At 42.3% G+C, this 21,466-nt stretch overlaps 1 protein-coding gene across 1 annotated transcript in view; it reads left to right on the top strand.

Moving 5' to 3' along the window:
- The window catches only part of LOC117516380 (acyl-coenzyme A thioesterase 1-like), a 128,522-nt gene that overhangs the window by 62,278 nt on the left and 44,778 nt on the right, over positions 1-21,466 (top strand). Inside the window, exons 6-7 of the mRNA XM_034177351.1 lie at positions 10,873-10,992; positions 12,396-12,478. Coding sequence (XP_034033242.1) covers positions 10,873-10,992; positions 12,396-12,478 — 203 coding nt within the window. The remainder of the gene's footprint in view (positions 1-10,872; positions 10,993-12,395; positions 12,479-21,466) is intronic.

Here is a 21,466-nt window from a genome sequence, read left to right as displayed (position 1 = left end):
TGTGCGTTACCTGTGCTGCTCCACAGCCTGTCTAGTGGATTTTTATTTTGTTTTAGCACTGTTGTCGTGCGTTACCTGTGCTGCTCCACAGCCTGTCTAGTGGATTTTTATTTTGTTTTAGCACTGTTGTCGTGCGTTACCTGTGCTGCTCCACAGCCTGTCTAGTGGATTTCTATTTTGTTTTAGCACTGTTGTCGTGCGTTACCTGTGCTGCTCCACAGCCTGTCTAGTGGATTTTTATTTTGTTTTAGCACTGTTGTCGTGCGTTGCCTGTGCTGCTCCACAGCCTGTCTAGTGGATTTTTATTTTGTTTTAGCACTGTTGTCGTGCGTTACCTGTGCTGCTCCACAGCCTGTCTAGTGGATTTTTATTTTGTTTTAGCACTGTTGTTGTGCGTTACCTGTGCTGCTCCACAGCCTGTCTAGTGGATTTTTATTTTGTTTTAGCACTGTTGTCGTGTGTTGCCTGTGCTGCTCCACAGCCTGTCCAGTGGATTTTTATTTTTATTTTATTTTATTTTTTACCACTGTTGTCGTGCGTTACCTGTGCTGCTCCACAGCCTGTCCAGTGGATTTTATTTAGCGCTGTTGTCGTGCGTTACCTGTGCTGCTCCACAGCCTGTCTAGTGGATTTTTATTTTGTTTTAGCACTGTTGTCGTGTGTTGCCTGTGCTGCTCCACAGCCTGTCCAGTGGATTTTTATTTTTATTTTATTTTATTTTTTACCACTGTTGTCGTGCGTTACCTGTGCTGCTCCACAGCCTGTCCAGTGGATTTTTATTTAACGCTGTTGTCGTGCGTTACCTGTGCTGCTCCACAGCCTGTCCAGTGGATTTTTATTTTATTTTATTTTATTTTTTAGCACTGTTGTTGTGCGTTACCTGTGCTGCTCCACAGCCTGTCCAGTGGATTTTTATTTAACGCTGTTGTCGTGCGTTACCTGTGCTGCTCCACAGCCTGTCCAGTGGATTTTTATTTTTATTTTATTTTATTTTTTAGCACTGTTGTTGTGCGTTACCTGTGCTGCTCCACAGCCTGTCCAGTGGATTTTTATTTTGTTTTAGCACTGTTGTTGTGCGTTACCTGTGCTGCTCCACAGCCTGTCTAGTGGATTTTTATTTTGTTTTAGCACTGTTGTCGTGCGTTACCTGTGCTGCTCCACAGCCTGTCTAGTGGATTTTATTTTGTTTTAGCACTGTTGTCGTGCGTTACCTGTGCTGCTCCACAGCCTGTCTAGTGGATTTCTATTTTGTTTTAGCACTGTTGTCGTGCGTTACCTGTGCTGCTCCACAGCCTGTCTAGTGGATTTTTATTTTGTTTTAGCACTGTTGTCGTGCGTTACCTGTGCTGCTCCACAGCCTGTCTAGTGGATTTTTATTTTGTTTTAGCACTGTTGTCGTGCGTTACCTGTGCTGCTCCACAGCCTGTCTAGTGGATTTTTATTTTGTTTTAGCACTGTTGTCGTGTGTTGCCTGTGCTGCTCCACAGCCTGTCCAGTGGATTTTTATTTTTATTTTATTTTATTTTTTAGCACTGTTGTTGTGCGTTACCTGTGCTGCTCCACAGCCTGTCCAGTGGATTTTTATTTTTATTTTATTTTATTTTTAGCACTGTTGTTGTGCGTTACCTGTGCTGCTCCACAGCCTGTCTAGTGGATTTTTATTTTATTTTAGCACTGTTGTCGTGCGTTACCTGTGCTGCTCCACAGCCTGTCTAGTGGATTTTTATTTTGTTTTAGCACTGTTGTCGTGCGTTACCTGTGCTGCTCCACAGCCTGTCTAGTGGATTTTTATTTTGTTTTAGCACTGTTGTCGTGCGTTACCTGTGCTGCTCCACAGCCTGTCTAGTGGATTTTTATTTTATTTTAGCACTGTTGTCGTGTGTTACCTGTGCTGCTCCACAGCCTGTCTAGTGGATTTTTATTTTATTTTAGCACTGTTGTCGTGTGTTACCTGTGCTGCTCCACAGCCTGTCTAGTGGATTTTTATTTTATTTTAGCACTGTTGTCGTGCGTTACCTGTGCTGCTCCACAGCCTGTCTAGTGGATTTTTATTTTGTTTTAGCACTGTTGTCGTGCGTTACCTGTGCTGCTCCACAGCCTGTCTAGTGTCGGATTCCCTGTTTGGGAATCCGCTAGCTTAGCGTAGCTACTAGCTCTTAGCCGTTTTAGCATGGCGGCTTCTCCTGTCTCTCCCGTACTTTTCTGCTCTGGGTGTGAAATGTTTAGTTATTCCTCGGCCTCTTTTAGCAGTAACGGTACATGTAATAAGTGCAGCTTATTCGTAGCTTTGGAGGCCAGGCTGGGCGAATTGGAGGCTCGGCTCCGCACCTTGGAAAATTCTACAGCTAGCCAGGCCCCTGTAGTCGGTGCGGACCAAGGTAGCTTAGCCGCCGTTAGTTCCCCCCTGGCAGACCCCGTGCAGTCGGGAAGGCAGGCTGACTGGGTGACTGTGAGGAGGAAGCGTAGCCCTAAACAGAAGCCCCGTGTACACCGTCAACCCGTTCACATCTCTAACCGTTTTTCCCCACTCGACGATACACTCGCCGAGGATCAAACTCTGGTTATTGGCGACTCTGTTTTGAGAAATGTGAAGTTAGCGACACCAGCAACCATTGTCAATTGTCTTCCGGGGGCCAGAGCAGGCGACATCGAAGGACATTTGAAATTGCTGGCTAAGGCTAAGCGTAAATTTGGTAAGATTGTAATTCACGTCGGCAGTAATGACACTCGGTTACGCCAATCGGAAGTCACTAAAATTAACATTAAATCGGTGTGTAACTTTGCAAAAACAATGTCGGACTCTGTTGTTTTCTCTGGGCCCCTCCCCAATCAGACCGGGAGTGACATGTTTAGCCGCATGTTCTCCTTGAATTGCTGGCTGTCTGAGTGGTGTCCAAAAAATGAGGTGGGCTTCATTGATAATTGGCAAAGCTTCTGGGGAAAACCTGGTCTTGTTAGGAGAGACGGCATCCATCCCACTTTAGAGGGAGCAGCTCTCATTTCTAGAAATCTGGCCAATTTTTTGGGATCCTCCAAACTGTGACTGTCTAGCGTTGGGACCAGGAGGCAGAGCTGTGGTCTTATACACCTCTCTGCAGCTTCTCTCCCCCTGCCATCCCCCTATTACCCCATCCCCGTAGAGACGGTGCCTGCTCCCAGACCACCAATAACTAGCAAAAATCTATTTAAGCATAAAAATTCAAAAAGAAAAAATAATATAGCACCTTCAATTGCACCACAGACTAAAACAGTTAAATGTGGTCTATTAAACATTAGGTCTCTTTCTTCTAAGTCCCTGTTGGTAAATGATATAATAATTGATCAACGTATTGATTTATTCTGCCTAACAGAAACCTGGTTACAGCAGGATGAATATGTTAGTTTAAATGAGTCAACACCCCCGAGTCACACTAACTGTCAGAATGCTCGTAGCACGGGCCGAGGAGGAGGATTAGCAGCAATCTTCCATTCCAGCTTATTAATTAATCAAAAACCTAGACAGAGCTTTAATTCATTTGAAAGCTTGTCTCTTAGTCTTGTCCATCCAAATTGGAAGTCCCAAAAACCAGTTTTATTTGTTATTATCTATCGTCCACCTGGTCGTTACTGTGAGTTTCTCTGTGAATTTTCAGACCTTTTGTCTGACTTAGTGCTTAGCTCAGATAAGATAATTATAGTGGGCGATTTTAACATCCACACAGATGCTGAGAATGACAGCCTCAACACTGCATTTAATCTATTATTAGACTCTGTCGGCTTTGCTCAAAAAGTAAATGAGTCCACCCACCACTTTAATCATATTTTAGATCTTGTTCTGACTTATGGTATGGAAATAGAAGACTTAACAGTATTCCCTGAAAACTCCCTTTTGTCTGATCATTTTTTAATAACATTTACATTTACCCTGATGGACTACCCTGCAGTGGGGAATAAGTTTCATTACACTAGAAGTCTTTCAGAAAGCGCTGTAACTAGGTTTAAGGATATGATTCCTTCTTTATGTTCTCTAATGTCATATACCAACACAGAGCAGAGTAGCTACCTAAACTCTGTAAGGGAGTTAGAGTATCTTGTCAATAGTTTTACATCCTCATTGAAGACAACTTTGGATGCTGTAGCTCCTCTGAAAAAGAGAGCTTTAAATCAGAAGTGTCTGACTCCGTGGTATAACTCACAAACTCGTAGCTTAAAGCAGATAACCCGTAAGTTGGAGAGGAAATGGCGTCTCACTAATTTAGAAGATCTTCACTTAGCCTGGAAAAAGAGTTTGTTGCTCTATAAGAAAGCCCTTCGTGAAGCTAGGACATCTTTCTACTCATCACTAATTGAAGAAAATAAGAACAACCCCAGGTTTCTTTTCAGCACTGTAGCCAGGCTGACAAAGAGTCAGAGCTCTATTGAGCTGAGTATTCCATTAACTTTAACTAGTAATGACTTCATGACTTTCTTTGCTAACAAAATTTTGACTATTAGAGAAAAAATTACTCATAACCATCCCAAAGATGTATCGTTATCTTTGGCTGCTTTCAGTGATGCCGGTATTTGGTTAGACTCTTTCTCTCCGATTGTTCTGTCTGAGTTATTTTCATTAGTTACTTCATCCAAACCATCAACATGCTTATTAGACCCCATTCCTGCCAGGCTGCTCAAGGAAGTCCTACCATTATTTAATGCTTCAATCTTAAATATGATCAATCTATCTTTGTTAGTTGGTTATGTACCACAGGCCTTTAAGGTGGCAGTAATTAAACCATTACTTAAAAAGCCATCACTTGACCCAGCTATCTTAGCTAATTATAGGCCAATCTCCAACCTTCCTTTTCTCTCAAAGATTCTTGAGAGGGTAGTTGTAAAACAGCTAACTGATCACCTGCAGAGGAATGGTCTATTTGAAGAGTTTCAGTCAGGTTTTAGAATTCATCATAGTACAGAAACAGCATTAGTGAAGGTTACAAATGATCTTCTTATGGCTTCGGACAGTGGACTTATCTCTGTGCTTGTTCTGTTGGACCTCAGTGCTGCTTTTGATACTGTTGACCATAAAATTTTATTACAGAGATTAGAGCATGTCATAGGTATTAAAGGCATTGCGCTGCGGTGGTTTGAATCATATTTGTCTAATAGATTACAGTTTGTTCATGTAAATGGGGAATCTTCTTCACAGACTGTTAAAGATTTTGTATATATGTTATCACTGTTAAACGTTTGTACATTTGTCTTCTTTCTCATGAGAACGGTGTTGTGCTGTTTTGCACTTCACCCTGAGAATGTATGTGTTATTCAACCTTGTTTAGCTTTGTCTTCTTTCTCATGAGAACGGTGTTGTGCTGTTTTGCACTTCACCCTGAGAACGTACGTGTTATTCAACCTTGTTTTAGCTTTGTCTTCTTTCTCATGAGAACGGAGATGTGCTGTTTTGCACCTGTCTTAATGCAATCCTGAGAATTCAATTTTGTTTTAGCACTCTGGGGTCAATCTGAGCTGGGAATGAAGGACTGGATGTACTTATTGTTATAACATAACTTTGTTTTCGCAGCCTCTAACGACTGGGAGCAAGAGAACGTTTTGACTATTGTGATGTGGTGTTTAGTGTGAAGGAGTGTGGAAGACAGGACACTTCAGGCAGATGCAGAACAGCTGATACCTGCAACAGACGAACGAGATGTGCTGACCTGAAGTGTTCTTCCTTACAGCTGCACTTGACGTATGCGTTTATGTTATGGGAAGAAACTTGTCTTGCGTCATTACCCCCACCCTTAGGACAAGTTTCTTGTTTATGTGATGAGGGCGTCTCTTAATAAAAAGAGCGGAAAAGCAGGCCAGACTTTAGTGTAGCCTTGGTGTACAGCCTGGCCGCACTCCGCGCGTAATATTTGATTTTCTGTCTCACTGGTGTTTCTTGACTCTGTTTGTCTTGTTAAAGGTTTTACAAATGTTTGGAGGAGAAAATACCCAACACAGACTAAAGTTAATTATGGAGTTCCACAAGGTTCTGTGCTAGGACCAATTTTATTCACTTTATACATGCTTCCCTTAGGCAGTATTATTAGACGGTATTGCTTAAATTTTCATTGTTACGCAGATGATACCCAGCTTTATCTATCCATGAAGCCAGAGGATACACACCAATTAGCTAAACTGCAGGATTGTCTTACAGACATAAAGACATGGATGACCTCTAATTTCCTGCTTTTAAACTCAGATAAAACTGAAGTTATTGTACTTGGCCCCACAAATCTTAGAAGCATGGTGTCTAACCAGATCGTTACTCTGGATGGCATTTCCCTGATCTCTGGTAATACTGTGAGAAATCTTGGAGTTATTTTTGATCAGGATATGTCATTCAAAGCGCATATTAAACAAATATGTATGACTGCCTTTTTGCATTTACGCAATATCTCTAAAATCAGAAAGGTCTTGTCTCAGAGTGATGCTGAAAAACTAATTCATGCATTTGTTTCCTCTAGGCTGGACTATTGTAATTCATTATTATCAGGTTGTCCTAAAAGTTCCCTAAAAAGCCTTCAGTTGGTTCAGAATGCTGCAGCTAGAGTACTGACGGGGACTAGCAGGAGAGAGCATATCTCACCCGTGTTGGCCTCCCTTCATTGGCTTCCTGTTAATGCTAGAATAGAATTTAAAATTCTTCTTCTTACTTATAAGGTTTTGAATAATCAGGTCCCATCTTATCTTAGGGACCTCGTAGTACCATATTACCCCATTAGAGCGCTTCGCTCTCAGACTGCGGGCTTACTTGTAGTTCCTAGGGTTTGTAAGAGTAGAATGGGAGGCAGAGCCTTCAGCTTTCAGGCTCCTCTCCTGTGGAACCAGCTCCCAATTCAGATCAGGGAGACAGATACCCTCTCTACTTTTAAGATTAGGCTTAAAACTTTCCTTTTCGCTAAGGCTTATAGTTAGGGCTGGATCGGGTGACCCTGGACCATCCCTTGGTTATGTTGCTTTAGACGTAGACTGTGTTTCATGGTTATTGTGTGGCCTTGCCTTGCAATGTGGAGCGCCTTGGGGCAACTGTTTGTTGTGATTTGGCGCTATACAAGAAAAAAGTTGATTGATTGATTGATTGATACACATCAGTGGCAGAAACATGTCACAGAACTAATTTCTGATTACTGTAGGGGAGGTGATGGTCTAGTGGTTAAGGTGTTGGGCTTGAGTCCAGAAGATCATGGGTTCAAATCCCCGCCTGACTGGAAAATCACTAAGGGCCCATGGGCAAGGCCTTTAATCCTCTAGCTCAAAGCGCTTTACAATAATGCCTCACATTCACCCCCGATGTCAGGGTGCTGCCATACAAGGTGCTCACTACACACCGGGAGCAATAGGGGATTAAAGGCCTTGCCCAAGGGCCCTTAGTGATTTTCCAGTCAGGCGGGGATTTGAACCCATGATCTTCTGGACGCAAGCCCAACACCTTAACCACTAGACCATCACCTCCCCTGAGAGTAAAAAGACTTTATCTCAAAAAGACAGGTTGGGATTCAGTACACAAGTAGACAGTCAGAGAAGCAACGGTACAGCCAGGAGTCAGGCTAAGGCGAGGTCAAAATCTGGTCAATACACAAGGCGGCAAAGGTCATGGGCTGAGGCGAGAGCAAGGTCAAAAGCAGAACGCGATCAAAACATGACAGGGCAAAACAGAGCAGACAAAGAGGGCTGGAACATGAACTACAAAGCACAACGAACTGGCAGGGAGTGGAGAAAGTGAGGGGCTTAAATAACGGGTGCAGTAATTAGGGAAACAAGACAGATGTCAGGCAATGTGCTGGAAGGGGCATGGTCAGACAAGACAGGTGAGACAGGAGTAGAGTGACAGGTGGGCGTGACTAACACAAGCAGACTCAGAGTGACTGTAAATCAAACCCCAACCTACGGAGATAAAAACTGAAATGCCTAATGCAGAGAGGAAGCAAATATCAAAGACAAGGAAAAAATACCAACATGAACAGACAGTGATCAACAAGAAAATAAAGGTGGAGACCATACTGGAACAAGACTAAACAAGTGGCAACAGTATAACAGAAAATACAATTAATGACTACCCAGAAAATAAAAGATAAACAGAGCATAAAACCAATGACCAAAGTAATACGCACAGAAAAGAGATAATCAGAACAAAACCAAAATGAGACTTAACAATGTGACTAAAATACAATGACCAGATACATATAACCATAGACTGAAATCATAATAAACAGAAAAGCAAGGACAAATGTCTCACATATGAGAAAGGCCAACACAGGACATGAACCCAATCCAAATCATGACATAGTGATTGTGAATGTTTTAAAATTGTGCACAATAGGGACGGGGCTTCTACCTGTGCAAATGTCTTTTGACTGAACGTTGACTTAATGGACATGTTTAATGATCCATTCATTTAATGTTAAACATAAAATGAAACAGCTTTTTAAAAATAAAAAAATAGTTGCAGTTTATAGAGCCTTTTATTTAGATGTGTAGAAGCAGGTGTTGGTTTGCTGGACTCTCGGAACATTTAACCAGATGAAGGTCTCTTCTGCAGCTTTGACCTCTGGTGGAGTTGTTGAAGACACTTTTGTCCCATTTTGAAGAGCAGAGATGTTTTCTTCTGACTGGACAGCTTGGTGTTCAGCTCATCACTGGAAGTTTTTGAAGTGCGTCTGTATTTAGGTTCTCTGCACAGCAAATTTTGAAATGTTCCTGATGTGGACAAGTGAAAAATATATTTCTTAAAATGTAAAGAAATGCAAAATACTAAAAAAAAAACAAAAAAAAAAACTAACTTATTTAAAGTAGATTTTTGTCACAGAAGCAACAATTAAAAAGCTGTAGCTTCATTTAGTAAAAATAAAAATAGACTGAACCATTTACAAATTAAATTGTGCACTCAGCTCAACTGTGATTCTGTAGCTACAAGGCCAAGCTAATGTTAGCCAAGGATTACACCTTCAGCAGTGCAGTAATGTCATGTTTTAGTTTTAAATTATTTTCACTTCAGACAAGCCCCACTGGTCAAACTGGGTGTTTGTATATATCCAAAAGTTCAGATTGAGTGGGTCTGTTCCATCACCGCGGCTGCTCTGTGTGGCTTTGCCCGCTCTCACGGTTTGATCAATCTCACCATCTGCTCAGTCCTCACTCGGCTCGGCGTTATTCCGGAAAGTACCTGAAAAACATCTTCATCCCAGCCTGGTGATGGGAATTCTTGTTCTCCTGCTGTGTTTTTTGTTTTTTTGTGGTTCTGTCAGACACAAATCCAAGATGGTGATTACTCTGCTTTTTCAAGCTGTGGAAAAGCCAGAGTGTGACGTAGAAATCTCCGTCCCCCTTGCCGCATCTGACGCGACACATCCAAAGGTGCAATTTAGAACTAGAAATTGGGGGGGACATAGTGCAAGGCCCGCAGGACTGAAGCCCATAGGCCGGGGGGCGGCTTTAGGCCCCCAGAAGCCAACAGTTTCTAGATAAGCTCAGATGCATTCTGAGCATCCAAAACAGTAATTTTAATGTTTTGAGAAGACCATAAAGTGGACACATTTGACTTATACAGTTTGAAACTGTGGATATAAGTACTTTATTCTGAGAACAGCCAGCATTGATTTTACTAACATCCTGGTGTAAATAAGGTATCACCACATGTGTAGAACTCAAAAAGAATGATAGGTTGAGTTTTCATTAAAAAAAAACAACTGCAATGTGGTAAAATGTATTCATAAATATGAAAGAACTGTTGTGTGGGCCGCCTGAAGAGGAGGTACTGCTGGCCCACCACCAGAGGGCGCCCTGCCTGAAGTGCGGGCTTCAGGCACGAGAGGGCGCTGCCGCCACGGACACAGCCGGGGGTGACAGCTGTCACTCATTATCTCTCGACAGCTGTCACCCATCTACTCTACATCATCTCACTCCATAAAGACCGGACATCATCTCCACCTCGTTGCCGAGATATCATCTACCTGTGAAGGTAATATCCTCAGCCAGAAACTAACTGTGTCCTAATCTGAATTCATTTTGCAGCTGCTTTCCTGTGTAGTGCCTTATCAGTGAGGTTGGCGTAATCCGCGACGGCTTCGCTTCACACCCCAACCAGATAAGTGTTTGACAGGAGCTGCACGAGTGTGTGATTAGAGGTGGAGGTGACTTTCCACCTTCTGACTGTTTTTGTTACTGGGTGTGCACACACCCACGTCTCACTCATACTGAACATAATTTCGCTTGGATAGACTGATTTTGGAGATCAAGCAATAATTGCAGATGGGCTTTCTGAGGTCCCAGATAGCTCTTCTGATTTCCTTTTCTAACTTTAAGAATTTAGTCAATTAGTATATGGTCCATTGATACTTATGTGTAGACACTAGTCCCTAGAGGCAACTATTTTTGCTTTCAAATCTGGGCAAATGCAGTCCCAGAAAATTCTGAATGTGACAAACAAGAAACAGGTGTAAACAAGTCAATGCTGCTAAAAATATAAACTTGCAGAAACAAAGATACTATTCTGACATGGTTTGCACATAAGACTGGCATAGCATGTTTCAAGTACACACATATGTCAGAAGGTGGGGGGGGAGGGGGGCATACCATATTCTGTCCCCCCTGATTGAAAAGGTGGGGGGGAGCATGTCACCCCTATCCCCCACCAAATTGTGCCCATGGACACATCCAATGCTTCAAACACAAAAGGAGGCGTTATTTGAAGCCAGTAAAGCATGCTATCTGAAAGGCCCTTTAGTCCTGCAGTCAACGCTGCCAAAGGGTCAAAGGCCATATCCAGATTATAGGTTGGACTCTGACAATCTGACACAGCCTCATGTGACCCTGTTTATGACAGATATAGATGGAGGACAGTGAAAAATAATGAAATGTCTTCTTCTACAGACAGCTTTGAAAGTCCTGCAGCGTCACCCGCAGGTCATGGAGAGCAGAATCGCCATGTTGGGCCTGTCATTTGGAGCCGCGATGACTCTGAAAATGGCCGTTTACTCTGAAGCGGTCAAGGTAAGAACACCTGTTTTTAACGTCCACCTCATTCTGTCAATCACTTCACTGCCTCAGTAAAGATCAGGTCAGGAGCACACGGCCTGATTCTCCACCCAGTGAATTAAAACTTCACACATTCTCCAGGAATGTTGGTTACACACACAGTGACACACACACACACACAGTGACACACACACACACACACGTGTGTGTGTGTGTCTTGTCATGATCCTGCCATGTCAGGGCTCTAGTAATTGTTTGGGACTCTGGTCAACTTCCTCTGGTTGTACTTCTGTGGTTTGTTCTTATCATAGGCTTTGTTTTCTGTTCATCATCCATTTGTGGTCTTCTGTTAGTAATTTTGCAATTTCTGGTTTTGTTTTATTTTCCTTGTGTGTGTTGTATCTGATTATGTTCCTTTAGTTATTTACTGCGTCCTCTGTTTATCATTTATTCTGTGTTGTCCTTTATTGCTTCATCTGTAGTCTTTACTCAATGGTTTTGTTTGTTGTCATTTATTTTCTGTTCAGCTTGTTGTCTGTTTTGCCATCTCATTATTGGTTATTACATTTACTTTCATACTTTAATCAGTATCAGTTCTGTTCTAGTTTTGATTATAATCACTGATCTTCTTGTTTCCCATTTTTAGATTAGTCACATTATTTCCTGGTTTTTCCCCTTTTGTTCATGTTAATTATTGTTTGTCTTGAGCATGTCACGTTTTGCACCGTTAGTTTTTCTGTCACTTATTCATCTTGCCCCAGTCTGCTTTGCTTTTGTCTCACTGCACCCTCTTGCACCTGCCTTTGTGTTTGTCAGTCATTGCATTTATATAGCGCTTTTCCATCTGCATCAGACGCTCAAAGCGCTTTACAACAGTAATGCCTCACATTCACCCCGATGCCCACTACACACCGGGAGCAACTAGGGGATTAAGGACCTTGCCAAGGGTCCTTAGTGATTTTCCGGTCAGGCTGGGATTTGAACTGAGGATCCTCTAGTCTCAAGCCCCACGCTTAACCACTCGACCACCACCTCCCCTAATGCCCTCACAGTCTCACAGTCCCTTGCCAGATTGTTGATTTCATGTCATTTCATGTCCAGCCTTCCTCCCTTTTGTCCTGTTTTGTCCTGTTTCTGCCTGCCAGTATTTTGACTTTGCCTTGTTTTTGACCTTGAGTTTGTCTTTGCCTCTGAAAGCCTCTACACCATGTATTTTGAGCTGTGCGTGTTTAGTGAACCATGCCTCAGCCTCATGTTCGTCTGCTACTTTTGCCTTGCTGCTGGACCACCCGTTTATCGACCCCCTGCTTGTTGTACCTATTAAATCTTTTTTGAACTCTATCAGTCGTGTGAGTTTGCAGTTGTGTCCATCTAGTTTGTGCCACGCCTGATATCTGTGTGTATGTGTGTTGTTTCAGCTCCGGTGTGCAGTGGTCATCAGTGGGAGTCACGTGCAGCCAGTTGAAGGATCTGTGGCTGAACTCTATGATTATTTTGCAAAGTAAGTTCTTGTGCTGTAATTTAATTCATCCTTCACATGTCTGTCTCCACCAGGGACAGCAGTAACACATTACTTAGTCATGTGTTACTCTAATCTGACCTTTTTTTTTTCAGTAACAAGTAATCTAACGTGTTAATGTTTCCAAATCAGTAATTAACTGATTTGAAACATCAAAGTAAACAAACAAAGTAACTTCTCCAAGTCACTGTGCATTACTGTTGTTTTTGTATTTTTATACAGTATAAGTCAAGGGTGCTGATCGTGGCATTAAAACTGTCCTGTGGGCAGGGGGAAGTCGGGGTTCGGCTGAACTGCTAGCTTTGCCCACTTTGCGTTTGATGCTGTGAGCTTTTCATCTGTGGATTTGTGTAGCAGCTCCGAGTTGAAAAACAGTTGTCATCTCTCAACCTGTGCTGAGCTTAATTACAAAGACATTTTTACACTTTTTTTGTTGTTGTTTTTTAATCTCTGAGCCGCTCTGTGTGTCTCCTTGCTAAAAACAGCTGAAGACCTGTGACGTGTTAACAACAAACACTAGTGCTTTTTTCCCACCCAAATGCACCTAAAGTCTCTTTATGAGGACGACATGACGTAAAAAATGCTGATAAAACTTTTTTATCTGTCAGTCTGGATGTGTTATCTGCATAAATAAAGGTTTTCTGTTCTTCCTGCTCAGACAGCAAGCCAGGGGCAAGTCCAGACAGAAAGGGGGCGTCGCGGGGATGCAGCCCCCCACAACACCCCTAGATTAAAAGGTGCACTTTTGAAGACATTGTTTTATACTACTACTACTTATAATATTAACAATAATAATAATTTCAATTTTACAACTAAAATGTTTAGAAAGAATTTAAATGTGAGAAAGAATTTAAATGTTACATTTAGAAACAGTGTGGGTTACAGTTTTTTTTAATTTTTATTTAATTTATATAGCACCTCAAGGTGCTTCACACAAGTAAATTCTAACCTTACCAACCCCCAGAGCAAGAACACAGGTGACAGTGGGAAGAAAAACTCCTTCTGAGGAAGAAACCTCAAGCAGACCAGAATCAAAGTGGTGACCCTCTGCTTGGGCCATGATACAGACACAAAATACAGAACAATTCACAAAATGAATATACAGGAAATGTTACCGGTGAACAGGACTGTTTCTGGAACAGACACCATGCCCATCTCTGGATGGAGCTGCACCTCAAACAGAGAGAAAAAATACGGTATAATTTGTCAGCATTAAACAACAAGAAAAAGAGGAAATACTAAGGTGATCGCCGTTCACCAGCCCCAAGCTTCACTAAAAGACCCAGACTTTAGGTAAAGCTGAGGCCACAGCACGCTCCGTTTACTAATAAAAATTAAGAGTAAAAAGCGTAGTAATATACTATGTCAGTATGCTAGCCATACGAAAGGGAAAATAAATGCGTCTTAAGTTGTAAGTTTTAGCGTTACAGTGCTGTCAACAGTTAAATATGAGGTCAAGAAAAACTGACTTTATTTCATGTTTTACAAAACCTTTTCTTTTCAGGAATTGTATTTAAGATCAGCTTAAAAATGTCAGGACATACATTGTTTACTCTACGTTACTGTTAAAAATGCACTTTGAATAGCGTATTAGCAAAACTGGTTAACTCATAAAGTAACTCATAATCTAACTTGGCTACTTTTAAAATTGAGTAATCAGTAATTGGATTAGTTTTTCAAAGTAACTCTGGCATCACTGGTCTCCACAAACCTCCACTGAGCGGCGCAGCGGTCAGTCAGTGTCAGGACAAACTTTGTGAGACTTATTCAGTAACACTCATATCAATGTGACGTTTCGCCCAAATAATCTGCCTTTAAGTTAATTAATCATAATGACATTTAGCAGCTCATTAGTGAAGGTTAACAACAGAACCGCATCCTCCAGCAGCTCCAGGTATTCTGCATCAGTTCACAAAGAAAAGTCAATTTTTTGAAATGTCATATTGATCACATAAATGTGAGTTCAAATACTTGGGGTCAGCTGTTCAAAGTTGACCCCACCAGCTGTCCACTGCCACCCAGTGTGGAGATGGAGGCTAATGAGGAGGGATTACCCAGATCCTCTGGAACACCCACAATCCTCACGTTATTGTGCCACAATCTCAACTTCAGATCCTCACGTTTATCTATCTAGCTATCTACAGTGAGGAAAATAAGAAGCCCTCTTATTCTGCACTCTTTACCTGTATTAATTGCACCTGTTTGAACTTGTTACCTGTATAAAAGACACCTGTTCACACAATCAATCACACTCCAACCTGTCCACCATAGCCAAGACCAAAGAGCTGTCTAAGGACACCAGGGACAAAACTGTAGACCTGCACAAGGCTGGGATGGACTACAGGACAACAGGCAAGCAGCTTGATAGAAGACAACAACTGTTATGATTATTTATTAGAAAGTGGAAGAAACACAAGATGACTGTCAATCTCCCTCGGTCTGGGATTCCATGCAAGATCTCACTTTGTGGGGTAAGGATGATTCTGAGAAAGCTCAGAACTACAGGAGGACCTGGTCAATGACCTGAAGAGAGCTGGGACCACAGTCACAAAGATTACATTAGTAACACATGATGCCGTCATGGTTTAAAATCCTGCAGGGCAGCAAGGTCCCCCTGCTCAAGCCAGCACATGTCCAGGCCCGTTTGAAGTTCACCAGTGACCATCTGGATGATCCAGAGGAGGCATGGGAGAAGGTCATGTGGTCAGATGAGATCAGAATAGAGCTTTTTGGAATCATCTCCACTTACTGTGTATATATTTCTTATTTTTTTTAGTATAAGGGGTGGGTATTTATAAGCTTTGCTTCTGCCCTCACCCTTTCAGCCACACAGGATCTTTGTAAAGTTGCTTTGTTATGAGTTTTTTTTTTAAATTGTCTGCTGAATAAACTAATTCATCCATTCATTCAGTTTACCCCTAAGGGGACTAGTGCTGGGGAGAAGGTCAATAGCACAGTCGTAGCAACGATGGGGTGGTAATGACTTCGCTATACCTTTACTGAAAACTTGCGCCAGATCATGATAACAGGAGGGAAGGTCCCGGTTAGCATTAGCTGACAGATCCTTCTTTCTGACCATAGAGGTGTTGACACAGTTGGGACCCCACAAAATAATCCGGCCATTAGCCCACTCAAAATTATGGGTATGCTGTTTTAACCAGGAGTGAGTCCTGCTATTGAATAAGTGTAAACTAATGGTCTCAGTATGCTCCTGAGAAAATGTTAGCTTGACTGACTGGGTACGGTGAGTTATTTTCCCCAGACAAACTGCTGTCCACCGCTTTCACCTCCAGGGGGCGTGGAAGGCGGTGCAACCTAAAATTCATCTTCCTGTTGACAGAAGTAGCATCAGAGTCTGACTCAATAAATACATGTGTCTGAACAGATGAATCATCAGACATAATTTTTGCTTGGATGGAGTTCAGAGCAGGAGAAAAGAAGTGATTCTGACTCACCTGCATAGCTGTCTTATTTTGAGGTGGGGCACCCCTGACCTGGCAACATGAACTCTGAACACCATGCTGGCCACAGTAAAAACAGCGTCCCTCCAGCTGATGATGGCGGCGGTCCTCCGATGAAAGCAGAGTGCATCCTAGCTGCATTGGTTCCTCTTTGTCCGCCGTGGAGCAGGAGTTGCTTGATCCGCCTGGTCGAGCTTGGTGGGGGATAGTAGAGAAGCTTGAATCTTCAACTGGACTGGGTTGCTTGACATGAGGATGCTTCACTTCTAATTGCAGAAGCTTCATCAGCTAAAATTCTTGCTCTGGCAGTCTGACTTCTGTCTTGACTCTTGTAGAGAAGAATTCTTCTCTTCAAGAGAACCCAGTCCAGTTGAAGATTCAAGCTTCTCTACTCTGGAAACCACTTGGACAACTGAGAGCCTTCACAGAAACATGGTGCTGGACGTTGGTTCTGCTGCTGGAAGAGTGAGTACAATGGTCCCCGTGGCAAGTCTGGTCATGGCGCTGGTCAGACAGCTGTCTGTCATTTTGATAGCGAGAGCGATCAGTGCATCCAGGTCCTCTGGGAGTTCTGTGGTGAGCAACTGATCTTTTCCTTCATTGGTGAGGCCTTGGATGAAAGTATCTATTAATGCTGCTGTGTTCCATTCGCTCTTGGTGGCGACAATCCAGAAATCAGTGGTGTAATCAGCTACCTGTTGTCTGCCTTGCCGGAGCCTCATGAGGGACCTTGCTGTCTCATGGCCGGACTTGTTGCAGTGCAGCAGTGATGTGGTCGAGGGACTGGCGTGTCTCCGAATTGTGGCTCCATTTGTTGGTGACCTAGGCTGCAGCCCGCCCAGTCAGGTGAGAGACCATGAACGCTATCTTTGTCCGATAAGACAGAAACGTTGCTGACATAAGCTCGGAGTGTAACTCACGCTGACTTATAAATGGCTTGACATCACCTGACTCACAGGAGTCAATGTTCCAGTCATTTGAGCTGGTTGCACTTGAGAGAGTTCGTGACGGGCAGTGGCATCTCTGCTGACAGGCCCGGCTGTGGGTTACCAAAAGCTTCGGCTTGAGGCACTTGCAGAGGCTGGGTGTCAGAACGATTCAAGAGCTGACTCATCTATGTATTCAGTGACGTTAACAGCAGGTTTTGACATCGAGCAGAGGGAGGCAAGCTTGTCTTCATGCTGTGCTAATTGTAGCAATTTGGCATGTAGCGTCAACTGAGCTAGATCTGAACCCGTTGTGTCCATGGCTGGTGAGAATGTGCTGTCAGATTTTCTGGCATGACGTGGCTGGACACAAGTGCATGATTCAGATGTCAGAGTAACAGAGTTTAATGGTAGTTCAGGCTGGGTTTGATACACAAAAAGACAGGCTGAGATAAACAACTGCAACTGAAGCATGAGGCAGAGACAGGGTCCAAAAAACAGGCAAGCAGGTCAAAAACATAGGTAGTAAGGGTGTAATGGTACATGTATTTGTATTGAACCGTTTCGGTATGGGGCGTTTGGTTCGGTTCAGGGCTGTTCAAGGGTGAGTTTGTGTTGCATCTGTTTACATTCAGTGTTGTCAACTTAGGGCCCCCTGGGGAGAGGATTAATTGCGCATGAATTGAGTACACAAAGTACGGGTGTTCGTTCATCCGCAACAAAATTGGCCAAAAATGACAAATGTCCCAGTATGAATTACGCATATATTAATAATATATAGCGAATATATGATGAACAATCACGGTTGTATAAGGCATGTAGTGAGGAAACGGATCCGATGCATTGCGATTATCACGGCGGGATTATGGGTGTATTATGATGCATCGCACACATGTTGCGCTTGCACGGCATCTGCATTGCGGTCATAAACGAAGCGCACTCGGGCCGTCGGCATCACTATTCACACCAACAATACAGCCTCTGCAGCATTTGCTGGACTTGGACAAGTTGATTGGAGTAAAGAAGCAGTGAACAGGGTGAGTGGCGACGTCAGCGGATTGCATCAGAGTGCAGCTCGTCTGAACGATTATAACAAGAAGTTAAATTTGTTATAAACAGGAATAAACACTGTAACAGCTGCATACAAGAAGGAAAAAACACGCAACTGTTTTATCAAGCCTTGACAATGTAAACAAGTCAAATAATTACCTTTTTAGACGGCTCAAAATGCTTTCTGCAGCTGGGCCGTTCACACGCCCAGCTTCCTCTATGATTCAGGAGGTGATTAGAGCTGTTTTCAACAGCCAGTTTGCAGAATAAAATGATTAATCCACCACGAAATAATTATTTTATATACGCAGCGTCCAGTGCAGAGCTGATGGCAGCCGGTAGAACAAAGAACGGCGTCCAGCTGTGAACACAGTGCATCTGATTTGCGGCGGATGCAAATCAGATGCAAAGCAGACGTAATAAAAACGCTTTATTCAATCAATCAATCAATCAACTTTTTTCTTATATAGCGCCAAATCACAACAAACAGTTGCCCCAAGGTGCTCCATATTGTAAGGCAAGGCCATACAATAATTATGAAAAACCCCAACGGTCAAAACGACCCCCTATGAGCAAGCACTTGGCCACAGTGGGAAGGAAAAACTCCCTTTTAACAGGAAGAAACCTCCAGCAGAACCAGGCTCAGGGAGGGGCAGTCTTCTGCTGAGACTGGTTGGGGCTGAGGGAAAGAACCAGGAAAAAGACATGCCGTGAAGGGGGGCAGAGATCGATCACTAATGATTAAATGCAGAGTGATGCATACGGAGCAAAAAGAGAAAGAAACAGTGCATCATGGGAACCCCCCCACAGTCTACGTCTAAAGCAGCATAACCAAGGGATGGTCCAGGGTCACCCGATCCAGCCCTAACTATAAGCCTTAGCGAAAAGGAAAGTTTTAAGCCTAATCTTAAAAGTAGAGAGGGTATCTGTCTCCCTGATCTGAATTGGGAGCTGGTTCCACAGGAGAGGAGCCTGAAAGCTGAAGGCTCTGCCTCCCATTCTACTCTTACAAACCCTAGGAACTACAAGTAAGCCCGCAGTCTGAGAGCGAAGCGCTCTAATGGGGTAATATGGTACTACGAGGTCCCTAAGATAAGATGGGACCTGATTATTCAAAACCTTATAAGTAAGAAGAAGAATTTTAAATTCTATTCTAGAATTAACAGGAAGCCAATGAAGAGAGGCCAACACGGGTGAGATATGCTCTCTCCTGCTAGTCCCCGTCAGTACTCTAGCTGCAGCATTCTGAACCAACTGAAGGCTTTTTATGGAACTTTTAGGACAACCTGATAATAATGAATTACAATAGTCCAGCCTAGAGGAAATAAGTGCATGAATTAGTTTTTCAGCATCACTCTGAGACAAGACCTTTCTGATTTTAGAGATATTGCGTAAATGCAAAAAGGCAGTCCTACATATTTGTTTAATATGCGCTTTGAATGACATATCCTGATCAAAAATGACTCCAAGATTTCTTACAGTATTACTAGAGGTCAGGGTAATGCCATCCAGAGTAACGATCTGGTTAGACACCATGCTTCTAAGATTTGTGGGGCCAAGTACAATAACTTCAGTTTTATCTGAGTTTAAAAGCAGGAAATTAGAGGTCATCCATGTCTTTATGTCTGTAAGACAATCCTGCAGTTTAGCTAATTGGTGTGTATCCTCTGGCTTCATGGATAGATAAAGCTGGGTATCATCTGCGTAACAATGAAAATTTAAGCAATACCGTCTAATAATACTGCCTAAGGGAAGCATGTATAAAGTGAATAAAATTGGTCCTAGCACAGAACCTTGTGGAACTCCATAATTAACTTTAGTCTGTGAAGAAGATTCCCCATTTACATGAACAAACTGTAATCTATTAGACAAATATGATTCAAACCACCGCAGCGCAGTGCCTTTAATACCTATGACATGCTCTAATCTCTGTAATAAAATTTTATGGTCAACAGTATCAAAAGCAGCACTGAGGTCCAACAGAACAAGCACAGAGATAAGTCCACTGTCCGAAGCCATAAGAAGATCATTTGTAACCTTCACTAATGCTGTTTCTGTACTATGATGAATTCTAAAACCTGACTGAAACTCTTCAAATAGACCATTCCTCTGCAGGTGATCAGTTAGCTGTTTTACAACTACCCTCTCAAGAATCTTTGAGAGAAAAGGAAGGTTGGAGATTGGCCTATAATTAGCTAAGATAGCTGGGTCAAGTGATGGCTTTTTAAGTAATGGTTTAATTACTGCCACCTTAAAGGCCTGTGGTACATAACCAACTAACAAAGATAGATTGATCATATTTAAGATTGAAGCAATAAATAATGGTAGGACTTCCTTGAGCAGCCTGGCAGGAATGGGGTCTAATAAGCATGTTGATGGTTTGGATGAAGTAACTAATGAAAATAACTCAGACAGAACAATCGGAGAGAAAGAGTCTAACCAAATACTGGCATCACTGAAAGCAGCCAAAGATAACGATACATCTTTGGGATGGTTATGAGTAATTTTTTCTCTAATAGTCAAAATTTTGTTAGCAAAGAAAGTCATGAAGTCATTACTAGTTAAAGTTAATGGAATACTCAGCTCAATAGAGCTCTGACTCTTTGTCAGCCTGGCTACAGTGCTGAAAAGAAACCTGGGGTTGTTCTTATTTTCTTCAATTAGTGATGAGTAGAAAGATGTCCTAGCTTTACGGAGGGCTTTTTTATAGAGCAACAAACTCTTTTTCCAGGCTAAGTGAAGATCTTCTAAATTAGTGAGACGCCATTTCCTCTCCAACTTACGGGTTATCTGCTTTAAGCTACGAGTTTGTGAGTTATACCACGGAGTCAGACACTTCTGATTTAAAGCTCTCTTTTTCAGAGGAGCTACAGCATCCAAAGTTGTCTTCAATGAGGATGTAAAACTATTGACGAGATACTCTAACTCCCTTATAGAGTTTAGGTAGCTACTCTGCTCTGTGTTGGTATATGACATTAGAGAACATAAAGAAGGAATCATATCCTTAAACCTAGTTACAGCGCTTTCTGAAAGACTTCTAGTGTAATGAAACTTATTCCCCACTGCAGGGTAGTCCATCAGGGTAAATGTAAATGATATTAAAAAATGATCAGACAGAAGGGAGTTTTCAGGGAATACTGTTAAGTCTTCTATTTCCATACCATAAGTCAGAACAAGATCTAAAATATGATTAAAGTGGTGGGTGGACTCATTTACTTTTTGAGCAAAGCCGATAGAGTCTAATAATAGATTAAATGCAGTGTTGAGGCTGTCATTCTCAGCATCTGTGTGGATGTTAAAATCGCCCACTATAATTATCTTATCTGAGCTAAGCACTAAGTCAGACAAAAGGTCTGAAAATTCACAGAGAAACTCACAGTAACGACCAGGTGGACGATAGATAATAACAAATAAAACTGGTTTTTGGGACTTCCAATTTGGATGGACAAGACTAAGAGACAAGCTTTCAAATGAATTAAAGCTCTGTCTAGGTTTTTGATTAATTAATAAGCTGGAATGGAAGATTGCTGCTA

The sequence above is a fragment of the Thalassophryne amazonica genome, chromosome 8 (assembly GCF_902500255.1).
Source record: "Thalassophryne amazonica chromosome 8, fThaAma1.1, whole genome shotgun sequence".
In the NCBI taxonomy this organism is placed as follows: Eukaryota; Metazoa; Chordata; class Actinopteri; order Batrachoidiformes; family Batrachoididae; genus Thalassophryne; species Thalassophryne amazonica.
This window is presented reverse-complemented; position numbering and strand designations above follow the sequence as displayed.